Raw genomic sequence first — 14,088 nt, 5'->3', positions numbered from 1 at the left:
ATTAAGCAATCTCAGGAATATGACCCTGTACTTCTCCGAGTAGCAAAATAAATGGTACAGTTAAAGAGTGATGTTTTACAGTTTAAAGAAAAACATTTAGACAATAGTCTACAATCTAAGAAATGTTGCAATTCTAAATGAAAATGATACAACATAAGTCATTGTTTTTCTAATATGTTTTAGTAATAAGATGCATGTTTCAATCAGTAAAAGACAGAATTAAAGAAAGTGAATAAAGTAAGGACTATTGGCTTCATTAATGCTTGCCTGGATACAAAATACCTATTTCAAAGCCAGAAAAATTATGTCCTTAACTCATATGAAACTGCATTGTGCTGGATAAGGCCAATGTCCTCGGCATCCATTCCTACCACCTTATTAAAGCCTATGGAGGATGGAAAGTTAAAAACTGTATTGCCCAGATCCTCTTAAAGTTATGCTTCCAGATGTGAATGAGTTTCCAGCACAGGGAAGCACTTATGTAAGATCTGAAAGATAGAAACTTGGTGGTCATTCAGCTTTGGATATTTCTGTTGCAAGCGTCACTGTAAGGATGTGGAGGTTTTCTAATGTAATTTTTCAATGTCCAGTCTCTAGCTTTGTATCAGTTACCGTAAACAATTTCTGATCTCTTTATTATAGCAATAGCATAACCTACCTGAACTCAACATATCTTGATCTGGATTGGATAAGAAGGAAAGAACATCTCTCTTGGTCTACTGATACTTATGGTGAGATAAGAATCATTATAAGAGGTTCAGCCTATAGATCTCTAACCCTTCCAACAAGTAAGTTTGGGTAACAATGTTAAGTACACTGGCAATATAGGATATTCTGGTCTGAAGTTGAAGAAACTTGACAAATATTTAACTAGACCCACCAAAAAGAAAAAAGAGAGAAAACACAAAAGACCAGTTAGCAATGAAAGATGGGACACTACTACTAACACTACAAAAATTAAAAGAACAATAAGAGAATGTTTGAGCAACTTTATTACAACAAATTAGAAAAATTAAATATACAAATTCCCAGAGAGGAAGTCACTACCAAAACTGAGTTAAAAAAGAAACAGAAAATCTGAATGAATTTTTAAGAAGAAATTAAATTATGTATTTAGAATATTCTCATGAAGTCCAAGTCCAGACAGTTTCACTGATAAATTCCATCAAATATTTAAAGAAGAGGGCCACTTGGGTCACTCAGTTTGTTAAATGCTGCCTTTGGCTCCGGTCATGGTCCCAGGGTCCTGGGATCAAGCCCCTCTTTGGGCTCCCTGCTCAGTGGGTAGTGTGCTTCTCCGCTCCCTCTGCCCCTTCTCCTGCTCATGCTCTCTCTCTTGCTCACTCTCTTGCTCAAATAATAAATAAAATCTTTTTTAAAAAATTTAAAGATGGAAGTAATACCAACCCTTTACAAACTCATTCAGTAAATAAATACTTCCCAACTCATTCTATAAGGCCAATAGTACTTTGCTATCAAAGCCAAAAAACATCATAAGAAAGTTACAAATACCACAAAAATACTTAAAACATTAGAACACTCAATTCTGTAACATATTAAGAAGGATTTTATACCATGGCTAAGAGAGATTTTTTCCCAGGAATGGAAGGTTTGTTTAGCATTCAAAACCACAACAATAATGAACTATCCCCGATTATTATAATAATGGACATAAAACTACAAGATTACCTCAACAGACATAGAAAAAGCATTGACAAAATCTAACACTCATTCATAATAAATACTTTTAGCAAACTAGGAATAGGAAATTTACTCAACCTGATAAAGGTATCAACAAAAATCTTAGAGCTAATATCACACTTAACTGTGAAGAACTGAATGTTTTCTCCATGATGTATGGAAGTTCCTTCTGCCACTTCCATTTAACATTATACCTGGGCTTTTAGCTCATACAAGTAAGCAAGAAGACATTAGCATAGTAAAGGAAGAAATTAAATTATTTTAACTCACAGATACCTTGATCCTAAATATAGAAATCCCACGAAATCCACAATAAAACTAAGAGGAAAAAATACACAAGACCAGCAAAATTGTAGGATGCAAGATCAATATACAAAAGTTAATTCTATTTCTGAACTTTAGTAACAAACAATTCAAAAATAAGATTAAGAAAATTCCATTCACAATACATTTCAAAGTAATAAAATACTATATGTCCACTGGAATTTAAATAAAAACTTGGAAAAAAATTTTTTAAATTAAAAAAAGTAATAAAATACTCAGGAATAAATTAAACAAGACAAGTTCAAGACTTATGTACACTAGGAATTATAAAATAATGATTAAAATGATTTTTTAAAAAAGATCAAATTTATGATTATAGATATAAAAATACCAGCAATAACACCTATTTATCATTATGTGCAAAAAAGGTTTATTCTACAAACACAAATATAATTCAATATCAGAAAATGTATATACATAATTCATATCAATAAATTAAATCATATGACTGTATCAACTGTGGCTATACAGGCACTTGATGAAATACTGAAGTTGCGCCTAAGAAACAATAAAATGAAATCTTCTGAACTTAATAAAGAGTATTTTCCAAAAGTAGATATCCTAGGATCGCCGGGGTAGCTCAGTCTGCTGAGCATCTGACTCTTAGTTTTAGCTCAGGTCATGATCTCAAGCTGGTAGTCATGAGATTGAGCCTTGGTCAATCCTTACTCAACGTGGAGAGGACTCTCTCCCTCACACCTCCCCTCACCAGCGCAGGCGCTCTTTCTCACGCTAATAAATAAATCTTAAAAAAGAAAAAAAAAAAAAGATACCCTACAAAGTGAAAGACTGAAGCCCATTCAACTACATGAAACAGATGAGGAAAGTAACTATCACCAGTATCATAGAAACACTGCATTGTAAGAAGAGAAGGCATTAAACCACTGGAAAAGAAAAACAAACATCATTTCGGCCACTATCAAGTATAAATAGATAACTCAAAGACTTCACCAAAAAAAACCACTAGATTTAATAAAAAACATTTATAAAGAGCCTAGATATAATACATATATCTAAATATTAAAAATTTTTATTTACTTTTAGCAAACAGTACTTAAAATAAGGAATAGAAAAAATAGAACCAAAACTCAGACATAGAAAAAAATTAACCAGAAAGATCTCATACCTAAATGAAGTAAACGATGAAATCTCATTGTAAGATAAAAATAATCACAACAAACGGAAAACTACCCCATATAACTATGTGGGAAGATGTACTATCTTAATAATGCCAGTAGTTCCAAAATTAACAAATAAATAAAATGTAATTCAGAGAAGAATCCCAAAAGAATTTTTCTAGAATTGGAAAAAGATAAATTTTAAAGCACACATGGAAAAGCAAATGCAAAAATTAAGTAAGAAATACATAAAAATTTAAAACAGTAAGGGCAAACAGCCTGCCAGAGAGCAAAGCATTTTTTTTAAAGTAGGTTTCCCTAAAGCACCTGGCTGGCTCAGGCGGAAGACCTTGGAACTATCTCAGGGTTGTGAGTTTGAGCCCCAGATTGGGTACAGAGACCACTTAAGTAAATAAACTTTAAAATTAAATTAAATTAAACTGGATTAAAAAATTTAAAAATACATAAATAAAGTAGGTTTCCCTTTGCCAGGAACAAAAAATTCTGAAGATGTTCATATCTGGTATTTGTACCTATTAAATACTGACAATAACTTCAATTCATACACGATGGCCAATGGTGAGTGTGTTTATAAAATAGAACGTAACAATAAAACTCAATAAGCTATTTTAATTAAATGCATGATAAAGTATTAATAATGAAAATAACTAAACAATTACTAAATACCATATTAGAAAAGCTTTGTATGTAACATTTTCCTTTCATAATCTTCATAAAGCACCAAAGGATTATCTCTATTTTAAGGATAAGAAACTTGGGGAGATAAATTAATCAGCTTGCCTAGTCAGTGATAGAAAAGGGATTTAATAAGGAAATAGTAGGTTCAAATGGAAAAGAATACCATTTGATTAGGAAAAACAAAATTCTGTATGCTAACAGAAAGAGAATTTTACCTACAGATACACATTAGACCGTACCTTACTGAAACTATGAAATTACGTCAGTGTATAAGTGAATAAATAAACTGAAATAAGGAAAGGGTATAATAACAAATAAGATTTAAATTATGCTTCTCCTTTTTTAAGGGCGTTTCTGTGTTCATTATATGGTGCCAAACTTATCTTTAAAAAACTGAGATTATCAATATAAAAAGAATCAAAGAGATTTCCTAATGCAGAAGTTAAATTACAAGTGTTTACTATTTATTGTTCTAGTTAACAATTAGGGGGAGTGGACAGAAGACAAAGGACTAGTGCAACCATATGATTTATCTTCCAACCCATAACACTTCTGAGAATGAAAGAAGGCACTAATAGTAATTATAATAATGTAAGTATAAATCATGACTGGCAAAGGCAGACATTTGGTCACCCTAGTTAAGAAAATTATATTAACAAGAAATTCTTTGCTATAGTAATCGCTAACACGTTTTTGAGAACTTCTTATGTTACCATGCATTCCATGATGCAAGATTTTACCTGTCTCATTCACTGTGCCTATATATATAAGTTATACATACATATATGTATAAATTAAATTTTTAAAGGAATGAATAGATTTCCTTTAATCAAAAAAATGGATTCCTTTGTCTGTATAATATAGCTTAATCATTTAAATGTCATTACAACCTAAATGTGTGAATAAGCCTTAGTTCACGCATGCAAAGACTTGGAGGAACAACAAAAATAATCAACAAACCATCTCTATGTATGAAAGATGGTGACAGAATACTAAAATTAAGGCATAGTAATAAATGAGTAGCGACGGCACACTAAATACTTCTTAGAATCTAATAACAAAAAACAAAATTTAAACTCACAAGGCAAGTTATTCGTTTTAAACTACAGTCTTTTATCCTAGCCACAATACGCAATCAACATCAAAAGAAGACAAAGCTGCTTTCATGTCTTACCTGCACAGCCGAAAGCCAAATGGTATCGAGAAGAGGGGCTGAATTTAACACAGCACACATTAGCCTTCGCCTCAATGCTTGCCACTGAGTTGTCTAGGTTGGTAGACCATAGCTTCACTAAGAGTAAAAGACAATAAAAATGAGAAGAATTAAACAATGCATTAGCAAATGCTTCTGTAACCCAGAATGTTTGCTTATTGCTACAGTTGCCTTTTCATACTAATCCAAAACATTTTAGTTTAGAGAGGGGTTAAAAAAAAAAGCAATATGGAGATATACGTGTATTTCTTTCAGTATTCTTTAAATGGTATTGGGGGGATGGTGCACCTGGCTAGCTCACTCAGTAGAGCATGTGACTCTTGGTCTTGGGGTGGTGAGTTCAAGCCCCACATTAGACACGGAGCCTACTTAAAAAAAATGGTGTGTATTTTTCTAAAGAACATGGGTTGGAAGATGAATCATATAGTCATCCCACTGCTACACAAACATGCATGCACAAATACACTTCCATATTTATTACATATCTCAGAATACAAATGCCATTTGTAAAGTACCTGGAAGCAGTTCTTGATTTGTCTTTCAATTAAGAATTCCATGGTTTTAGAATTTTATGCCAGAACTCAAGTTATATGATTTAAGTGTGTCTAAAGTAATGTTATAGAATTACTTAGCTCAACTTTAAATGTTTGTTTCAATATTTGGTATTTGGTCCAGTCCAGGGTCTATACTGAGATTTGTAAAGATTAAAGAAAAACTGATCAGAGAAGGTCAGATCTCAGAGCAGAAATAGAAAAGTGAGCTGTTGTTTTTGTAAGGTACCAAAACACAGATTATATCATACATCAAAAATGCCTTCATAGACAACAGAATACACATATAAAACAGACTTTCAAGGTATTGGTATACTCCTGGTTACACATCAGAATTAATAACGAATATTAACCATAACAAGAACAAAAATCTTCCTACCCATCTTTTCAATGGGTGTCAATGTCCTGTCACCCAATGTCCTGTCCTGGACAATACCCAGTTGGGGTCCAGGTACTGGTATTTGTTTAAAAGCTTTTTGGGTGATTCCAATGTGCATTTGGGTTGAAAACCAGTATTAAGATGACGGCACAGTAAAATTTAAGAATCTTTTTGGGAATACTATTATGGCGATCTGTAAATGGGAGTTCAAAAAAAAAAAGTAAAAATGGTTCCAACTATTACTTCTATAAAATGGTATTTCCTAAGAATAGATATTTTCTGGGTGAATGGGTTAATTTATCTTCTACAAGTGGAATTCCATAGAAAGTTTCTTTAAATATGTGGACCCCGAATAAAAGTTAACCGTTAAAAAAGTTACTTACAACCTAAACAATCTATTAGTCTCCTAAGAGAAAAATAAGATACCAATATTAAAATAAAAGAATAAGAGTTTTAAATAGGAATACTTGTCTTGTTTCATGTTATTTTCTAATAGGAACCATGTGTTATTCCAATCAACATACAACTGTCCCAGCAATAAGATATATAATCTGAGATGAAATGGCTAGCTATAATTAAAAGTCCACATGTCAAATACAGCATTTATAGATTAGAATATCAAGTGGTAGAGCTGTACTCTCAAAAAGTAGCAAGCCAAAGTTAATCCACAGCAAATATTTATGGAGCACCTACTATCCCCATAATCCCAATACTAATCACTAAGAACCTTTATAAACAAGGTTTATCCATCAGTATTTTATAACAATTCAATATAAGTAAGCATAGGAATGAACTAGGACAAAACGACAGTTAAATTAGAAGGTCTTTTGTTAATTTCATGCTACTTTTCTCAATGTTAATGTAATCATTAACATTTTAAAAATAAGTCACAATGGTAAGCACTATTGATTATAATTTTCAATATAAAAGATACTAGATTAGATAGAATTCGATAACTGTCTGAGCTTAAACAATAACCAGAGTTTAAAATAAAGATATACTAAATATATACAGCATAAGAAAAATATATAAAGAATACTTTATTAAATTATTGACTATTAAACAAAATAGGTGTTGTGAGTTAAACCACATTCCCCAAAAAGCTATGTTGTAGTCTTAATCCCAGAGTGTCACCTAATTTGTAAATAAGGTCTTTGCAGATATAGTCAAGTTAAGATGAAGTCCTACTGGATGGATCAGAATGACCCTAAATCCAAAGAATGGTTTCTTGATAAAAAGAGGGAGGGTTGGGTAAAGAGGTACAAATTAAAAAGGCCATGTATTGAGAAATGCAGAAATTAGATGCAATTACAAGTCAAGAAATACCCAGGATTGGTACTAGCCACCAGAACTGGGAAGGCAGCAAAGCAAGGACTCCTCCTTAGAACCTTCAAAGAGAGCATGGCCTCACCAACACCTTGATTCTAGGCTTCTCGCCTCTAGTATAGTGAGAAAATAAATTTCTATTGTGGAAACCAAACAGTTTATGATAATGCTGCTATGGGACTCCTAGGAAACTACTAGAACAGATATGATGAAATATCCTAAGATGATATCATAGATAAAAGGTAAAATAGTAAAGTGTAGAAGAAATCAACAAAAAGTTTGGAAGAAAATGTCTGAAACAAATATAAATGATATGGTCCTCAAAAGAAGAACATATATAAATCAGTAATAATATGCCTACTGTTAAAGAATGACACTAAAAATTTCATTAAAAATCAATAAATATATAATTTTATATTTAATGTGAAAACCACCTTTTGTTAAGAAAAAGTAAAAGTAAATTCGAACTAAAATACTAACCTCAAGGTGAGGAGCTAATTAAGGCAATTAAACTCATGGCACTTCTGTATATATAGTCTCCTATGAACTTCAATTAAAAAAAAAAAATAGTGACTGTTAGGAAAACCATGTTGCAATGTAAGAAGCTAAAAATAAAAACAAACTTGTTCTGAATACTAGCTAGCTGGCTTTAGAAAATGAACTTGTTACTTAAGTCCCATTACAAAATATTAAATTTGGGGGGCGCCTGGGTGGATCAATCAGTTAAGCTTCTACATTCGGCTCAGGTCATGATCCTGGGATCCTGGGATCCTGGAATCCTGGGATCGGGCACTGTGTCGGGATCCCTTCTCAGCGGGAAGTCTGCTTCTCTCTCTCCCTCCTGCTCTCTTTCCCTCTCTCAAATAAATAAATAAAATCTTTTTTAAAAAAATACTAAATTTTTGGGTGCCTGGGTGGCTCAGTGGGTTAAGCCTCTGCCTTCGGCTCAGGTCATGATCTCAGGGTCCTGGGATCGAGTCCCACATTGGGCTCTCTGCTTGGCAGGGAGCCTGCTTCCTCCTCTGTCTCTGCCTGCCTCTCTGCCTACTTGTGATCTCTTTCTGTCAAATAAATAAATAAAAATCTTTAAAAAAAAAATACTAAATTTTTTAAAACCCAACTACTGTAGAAGATGGGTATAGTTTATCACCCATTAATTTGTAAAATCGGAGTTAAACAGTCTCTAAGTTTTTATTCAATTATTATTTTTTCCAAAAATAAAACACACTGAATATCTATAATAACAGCACCATTTACAATATGCAGTATGTATACGTTTTAGAGCTTCTCAGACAGGGCCCACTGCATGTCAATTTGCACCAAAACATCCTTAAAAAAGACACACAGGTGTTTGATACCATAAAAAAGCCTGTCTTTAGTTCAATTATGAGTACACTTGATATCTGATACTCTTGGACCCACTTCTAAACTACTGCCTAGATGCTACAGAAAACAGAGCGAGTAAAATGGGATAGGGCTGTTTCACTAGAAACTACAGAAAACCCGAGGGACATACGTACTATCTTATAAATCAATAAAAACAAATATGAAAGGAAGCCTGGGTGGCTCAGTCAGTTAAGTGTCTGCCTTTGGCTCAGGTCATCATCCCAGGATCCTGGGATGGAGGCCCATGTTGGGCTCAGGGAGTCTGCTCCTCCCTCGGCCTACTGCTCTGCCCCCCTCCCTCTTTCATGCTCTTGGTCTCTCTCTTTCTCCCCCTCTCAAATAAATAAAATCTATTTTAAAAATATGAAAGACGGGGGCGCCTGGGTGGCTCAGTCAGTTAAGTGTCTGCCCTCAGCTCAGGTTGATCTCAGGGTCCTGAAATCCAGTCCCACATCAGGCTCCCTGCCCACCAGGGAGTTGGTCTACTACTCCCTCTGCCTCTCTGCCTGCTGCTCCCTGTGCTTGCCTCTCTCTCTCTCTCTCTCTCTCTCTCTCTCTCAAATAAATAAATAAATAAATAAATAAATAAATAAATAAATAAAATCTTAAAAATATATGAAAGATAAAGCACGAAGATGTTCACTTTGACAATACTGATTTACCAAGTTTTTCTTTTAAACTCAAATAGAGAAAACAGACCTTGTTGTACTAGTTAGCTGTTGTTTCACAGCAAATTGCTCCAAAACTTACAACTTAAAACAACAAAATTTACTGTCACATGGATCAGGAATCTCCGAGCAGCCTAGCTGGACAGTCTTGGCTGAGTCTCAAGGCCCAGAGAGGTTGCCATTCAGCTGAGCTAGAGGATCCACTGCAAACTCACTCAACATGGCTCTTGGCATGAGGATGCAGTTCCCCACCAATTGAGTTGTTGTTTGTTTGTTTGTTTGTTTGTTTGTTTGTTTTTTAAGATTTTATTTATTTATTTGAGAGAGAGCACAAGCAGGAAGAGTGCAGAGGGGGAGAGGGAAAAGCACACACACCCTGCTGAGCAGGGAACCCAACGAAGGGCTCGATCCCAGAACTCTGGGATCATGACCTAAGCCTAAAGCAGACACTTAACTAACTAAGCCACCCAAGCGCCCCGTTATTTGGGCTTATGACAATACTGTTAGCTTCTCCACACTGAACCAAATATAAAGAGAGAATGATGAAGACAGAGGCTGCAGTGTTTTATATCAACTATTTTCAGAAGTGACATACCTTCAAGTCTATAATATTTTACCAAGCACAAAGACTGGAAAAATGGGGAGGAAAGTATGAGAATACTAGGAGACAGATCACTGGGGCCACCTGGGAGGCCATCTAACATAAGCCTTTTAAATTCACTTGGATATAGGAGATATTACATTTAGTAAAGTTATAACTTATAGGAATGATAACTGACTAAAGTTATAAATTAGAGGAAAGATAACTACTATCTTAATGCTATTTATTATGCTGCAATTAATTTTTTAGTCCTTTGATTAAAAAGAAGTGTTTCATTCAGATCCATTAACTAAAATTAATTTTTTAAACTTGTCAAAATTTCAAATTTATCACTTTTACATTAATGTATGCAGCTATGAAAATCTGGAATGAATAAGAACCTGTAACTACTGCTGTTCTAAAGCCTAAATATTCTTCAAATTCATATTTGGGGATAAAAAAATTTTAAAGGATGTGATTATTCTAATTCAAAAGCAAGGTTATTTACTGCAAATGATTCTTAGTTCATGTATTTGAAAAGGAAAATATATTTTTTGTAAAGAAGTTATAAATTGGTTCATAAAATTCTTTCCTGATTACCTTGCAACACAGAAATACTACATCTATTCCTGCTATATTCATGTTTAACACCCAAGTATGTACATATATATTTGAAAGTAAACTATTTTTTAAATACATGGCATTAAATAAAATAAATAAGTAACAGCATGAATACAAAAATTTCATTTATAAGGACTTAGTATTATGGATTGAAAAAACAATATCCACTAATAACTATTAAAATTTAATAAATAAAAATATAAAATGTTAAAAAATAAAATATATAAAATGCTAAATATAAAATGCTAAATATGTAAAATATATTATGTGTGCTAAATGTGTAAATGCTAAATGTGTAAAATGCATTAAAAGCAATGTAAAGCATTCTTATTATAAATTACCACAGAAGCAGTATTTTACAAGCAATATTTGTAAGTAGAAATCACCAAACACTCCCAAGAGTGATAATTTACTAACACTAAAAATTTTTAAGATGGGCGTAAATGCCTTTGGGACTCAGTACCAACCAAGACAAAGTAAGCCCACTATAGCCAATCTCTCTATGAGGTTACTCTGAAGACAATGTAAAAAACAAAAACAAAAAGCAAATGTCTGAGGAATCCAAAAAGTAAGGAAAAGGAGTCATTATGGGAAGGACATTCAAAAGTTAAAAGAAGTAACCAATGCAGGAGGGTAAGAGTACCATTTCTTTTCTCCTTCTTTTTTACCCATGGCAAGCCAAAATCAGCACCTCAATAAGCAAAAACTGAGGAAAATCCCTGTGTTTCTGACCATAAGACCGGAAAAAGGCATTCCTGCAAGCCAGAGGACTGAGGGTCATTTTTTTTTTTTTTTCATTTGTTTTATTCTTCTCTCTCAACAACCCCCTGGGTGGGCTTCCGTCACAGAGTTACAGCAGTATGACAAGCTAATATTCCCACAGAAACTCCATCTCTGTGGTCATAAAAAGGAGTAACTCATCTATAGAGAAACCTCAACTTTCTTGACAAAGCCTCAGGAAAAAAGGGAAACAAAGAATATGGGAGAAACCTGGAAAAGCAAGCACTGGAGAAGGAGATCCAGTATTCTGTGTATGAACAGGACTAATTCTTTAGTTACTTACGAGCTCTGTATGTGTAAGATGGACATAAAGAAGCATCACAAAGGCTTTGTGCACTGAACTACAATTGAAAATACAACGCAATTTCCAGATTAACTTCTGACTGGCATATGCATGAGACAAACCAATGTAGCACAGCATAGGCTTTGAAAACCGCTCTGACAATGGAACTATCATTCACAAAGAAAGCAATATAGAACATATAGTCACTATCTAAACTGCTGATCAACTGCTTGAAAACAAAACAAAACAAAGAACATTATCCAGAAAATCTGAACAGGACCAGAGTCTTAAATAATATTCAAAATGCCTAACATACAACTCACCAATTACTGAATATATAAAAATCCAGGAAAACGTGAAGAATTTTCAAAAGAAAGATACTATCAACAAAAATCAATTCTAAAATCTAGCTGTTGGGATTATTAAACAGATTTTAAAGCAACTACTGTAACTGTGCTCCATGGAGTAAAGGTAAACACATTTAAAGCTAATGGAGAGACAGAAATATTCAGTAGAAATATAGGAACTATAAAATAAGAATCAAATGAAATTTTAGAAAAAAAATACAGTAATTTACATAAAATATTTACTGGACTGAATCAATATCAAAATGAAAGTAAAGAGATAAAGGAGTCAGTGATGTAAAAGAACAACAGAAATTACTTAATGTAAAAAAGAGTAAAAATATTAAAATAAAAAGAACAGTGACTGAGGGGCATATAAGACAAAAATGAAAGGTCTAACACTCATGTAATTAGAATCTCAGAGGAAAGAAAAAAGAGATTAGTGCTTTGATGAATATCTAAAAAGTAGATTCAGAAGAAAGAATATTAATAGGGATAAAGAATTATATTATATATTGATAAAAGGGTCAATTCATGAAGACAACAATTCTAAATGCTTAAGACCCTGACAAAACAGCTTCAAAAAACCAAGCCAACAAAAGAAGAAGCAAAACATCCCCTCCTGGCTGAAAGGAGAAATAAAATCAGATTTCAACACTCCTGTTTCATAATCAGTAGAACAAGGAGACAAGACAAACAAAAACAGCAAAGATACAGAAACCAAAAAGATACTATCAATAAGCTTGATCTAATTGACCCAGAATACTCCACTGGAGAACACTGGAGAACTCTTCAATACACTTAGAATATTTACCAAGGCAGATCATATATTGGACCATAAAACAAATCATAACAAATACGAAAAAATTAAAGCCATATAAAACATGTTCTCCAACCAGAATTAAGCTATAAATCTTAAGCAAACTAAACAAGAGAGTCACAAGAAAAATTACGTGTACTTTTAAAAGTTAATGAACAAACAGATATATTATATGAAAATTTGAGGGGTCAGCTCAAGTGGTGCTTGAAGGGAAATGTATACCTGGAAATATTTACATTGGAAAAGACAAAAGGCTCAAATCAATGACATAAACTTCAGCCTTAATAAAACAGAGAAACAGAATCACACCCAAAGAAAAAAATTAAGTTAACGTGGGAAAAAAAGCTAATGAACAAACATCAATGAAACTACAAATAGAAAACAAGCAAAATTAAATAAATAAATTAATTAAAATAAAATCAAGGGTTAGATATTTGAAAAAGATAATTAAAATTGATAAACTTAATGCCACACTGACCTAAATACATAAATAACAGATAATGAAAGAGAGGACACAAAATATCAATTCCAGAAAGGTACAGACCACCAAAGCTCACTCAAGAAGAAACAGATGAATTGAATAGTTCTAAATTTACTAAAGAAATTAAATTCTTCTGCCATACGTTAAAAGGTATACCATAGAGAACACAGTCAATGGTACGGTAATAGCACTGTACAGTGACAGCAGCTACCCTTATGGTAAGCACAATATAACATAGAGAGCTGCTGAATCACTATGTTGTACGCCTGTCAACTACATGTCAATTAAAAAAAATAAATTATAGGGGCGCCTGGGTGGCTCAGTGGGTTAAAGCCTCTGCCTTCGGCTCAGGTCATGATCCCGGGGTCCTGGGATCGAGCCCCGCATATGGCTCTCTGCTCAGCAGGGAGCCTGCTTCCTCCTCTCTCTCTCTCTCTGCCTACCTCTCTGCCTACTTGTCTCTGCCTGTCAAATAAATAAATAAAATCTTTAAAAAAAATAAAATAAAATAAAATAAATTATTAATTAAAACCTTCACACAAAGAAAATTCCAGGCTCAGAAAGCTTCAGTTACAAGTTATACCAAAGATTTATGAACAAAACAACAATTCTAAACAATCACTTCCATCTATACCCCCCAAAACAAGACAAATCATTTTATTAGGCCAGCATTATCCTGATATGAAAGTCACAAAAAGAATTACAAGAACAGAAAAATAAAAGCCAATACTCCTCATGATTATAGATGCAAAAATCCCTTAAAAAAATAAATCAGCAAACCAAACATGGTAATACAGAAAAGAGATAATACATG

General features: G+C 33.3%; 1 protein-coding gene across 2 annotated transcripts in view; it reads right to left on the bottom strand.

Moving 5' to 3' along the window:
- Positions 1–14,088, bottom strand: part of LOC111150846 (ring finger and WD repeat domain 2) — a 249,971-nt gene that overhangs the window by 96,453 nt on the left and 139,430 nt on the right. For both annotated transcript variants that reach the window (XM_022508477.1, XM_022508479.1), the window contains exon 15: positions 5,017–5,133. In XM_022508477.1, the coding sequence (XP_022364185.1) occupies positions 5,017–5,133 (117 nt within the window). The remainder of the gene's footprint in view (positions 1–5,016; positions 5,134–14,088) is intronic.

Source organism: Enhydra lutris, unplaced genomic scaffold (assembly GCF_002288905.1).
Source record: "Enhydra lutris kenyoni isolate GAN:26980312 unplaced genomic scaffold, ASM228890v2 scaffoldscaffold24, whole genome shotgun sequence".
NCBI classification, from domain to species: domain Eukaryota; kingdom Metazoa; phylum Chordata; class Mammalia; order Carnivora; family Mustelidae; genus Enhydra; species Enhydra lutris.
This window is presented reverse-complemented; position numbering and strand designations above follow the sequence as displayed.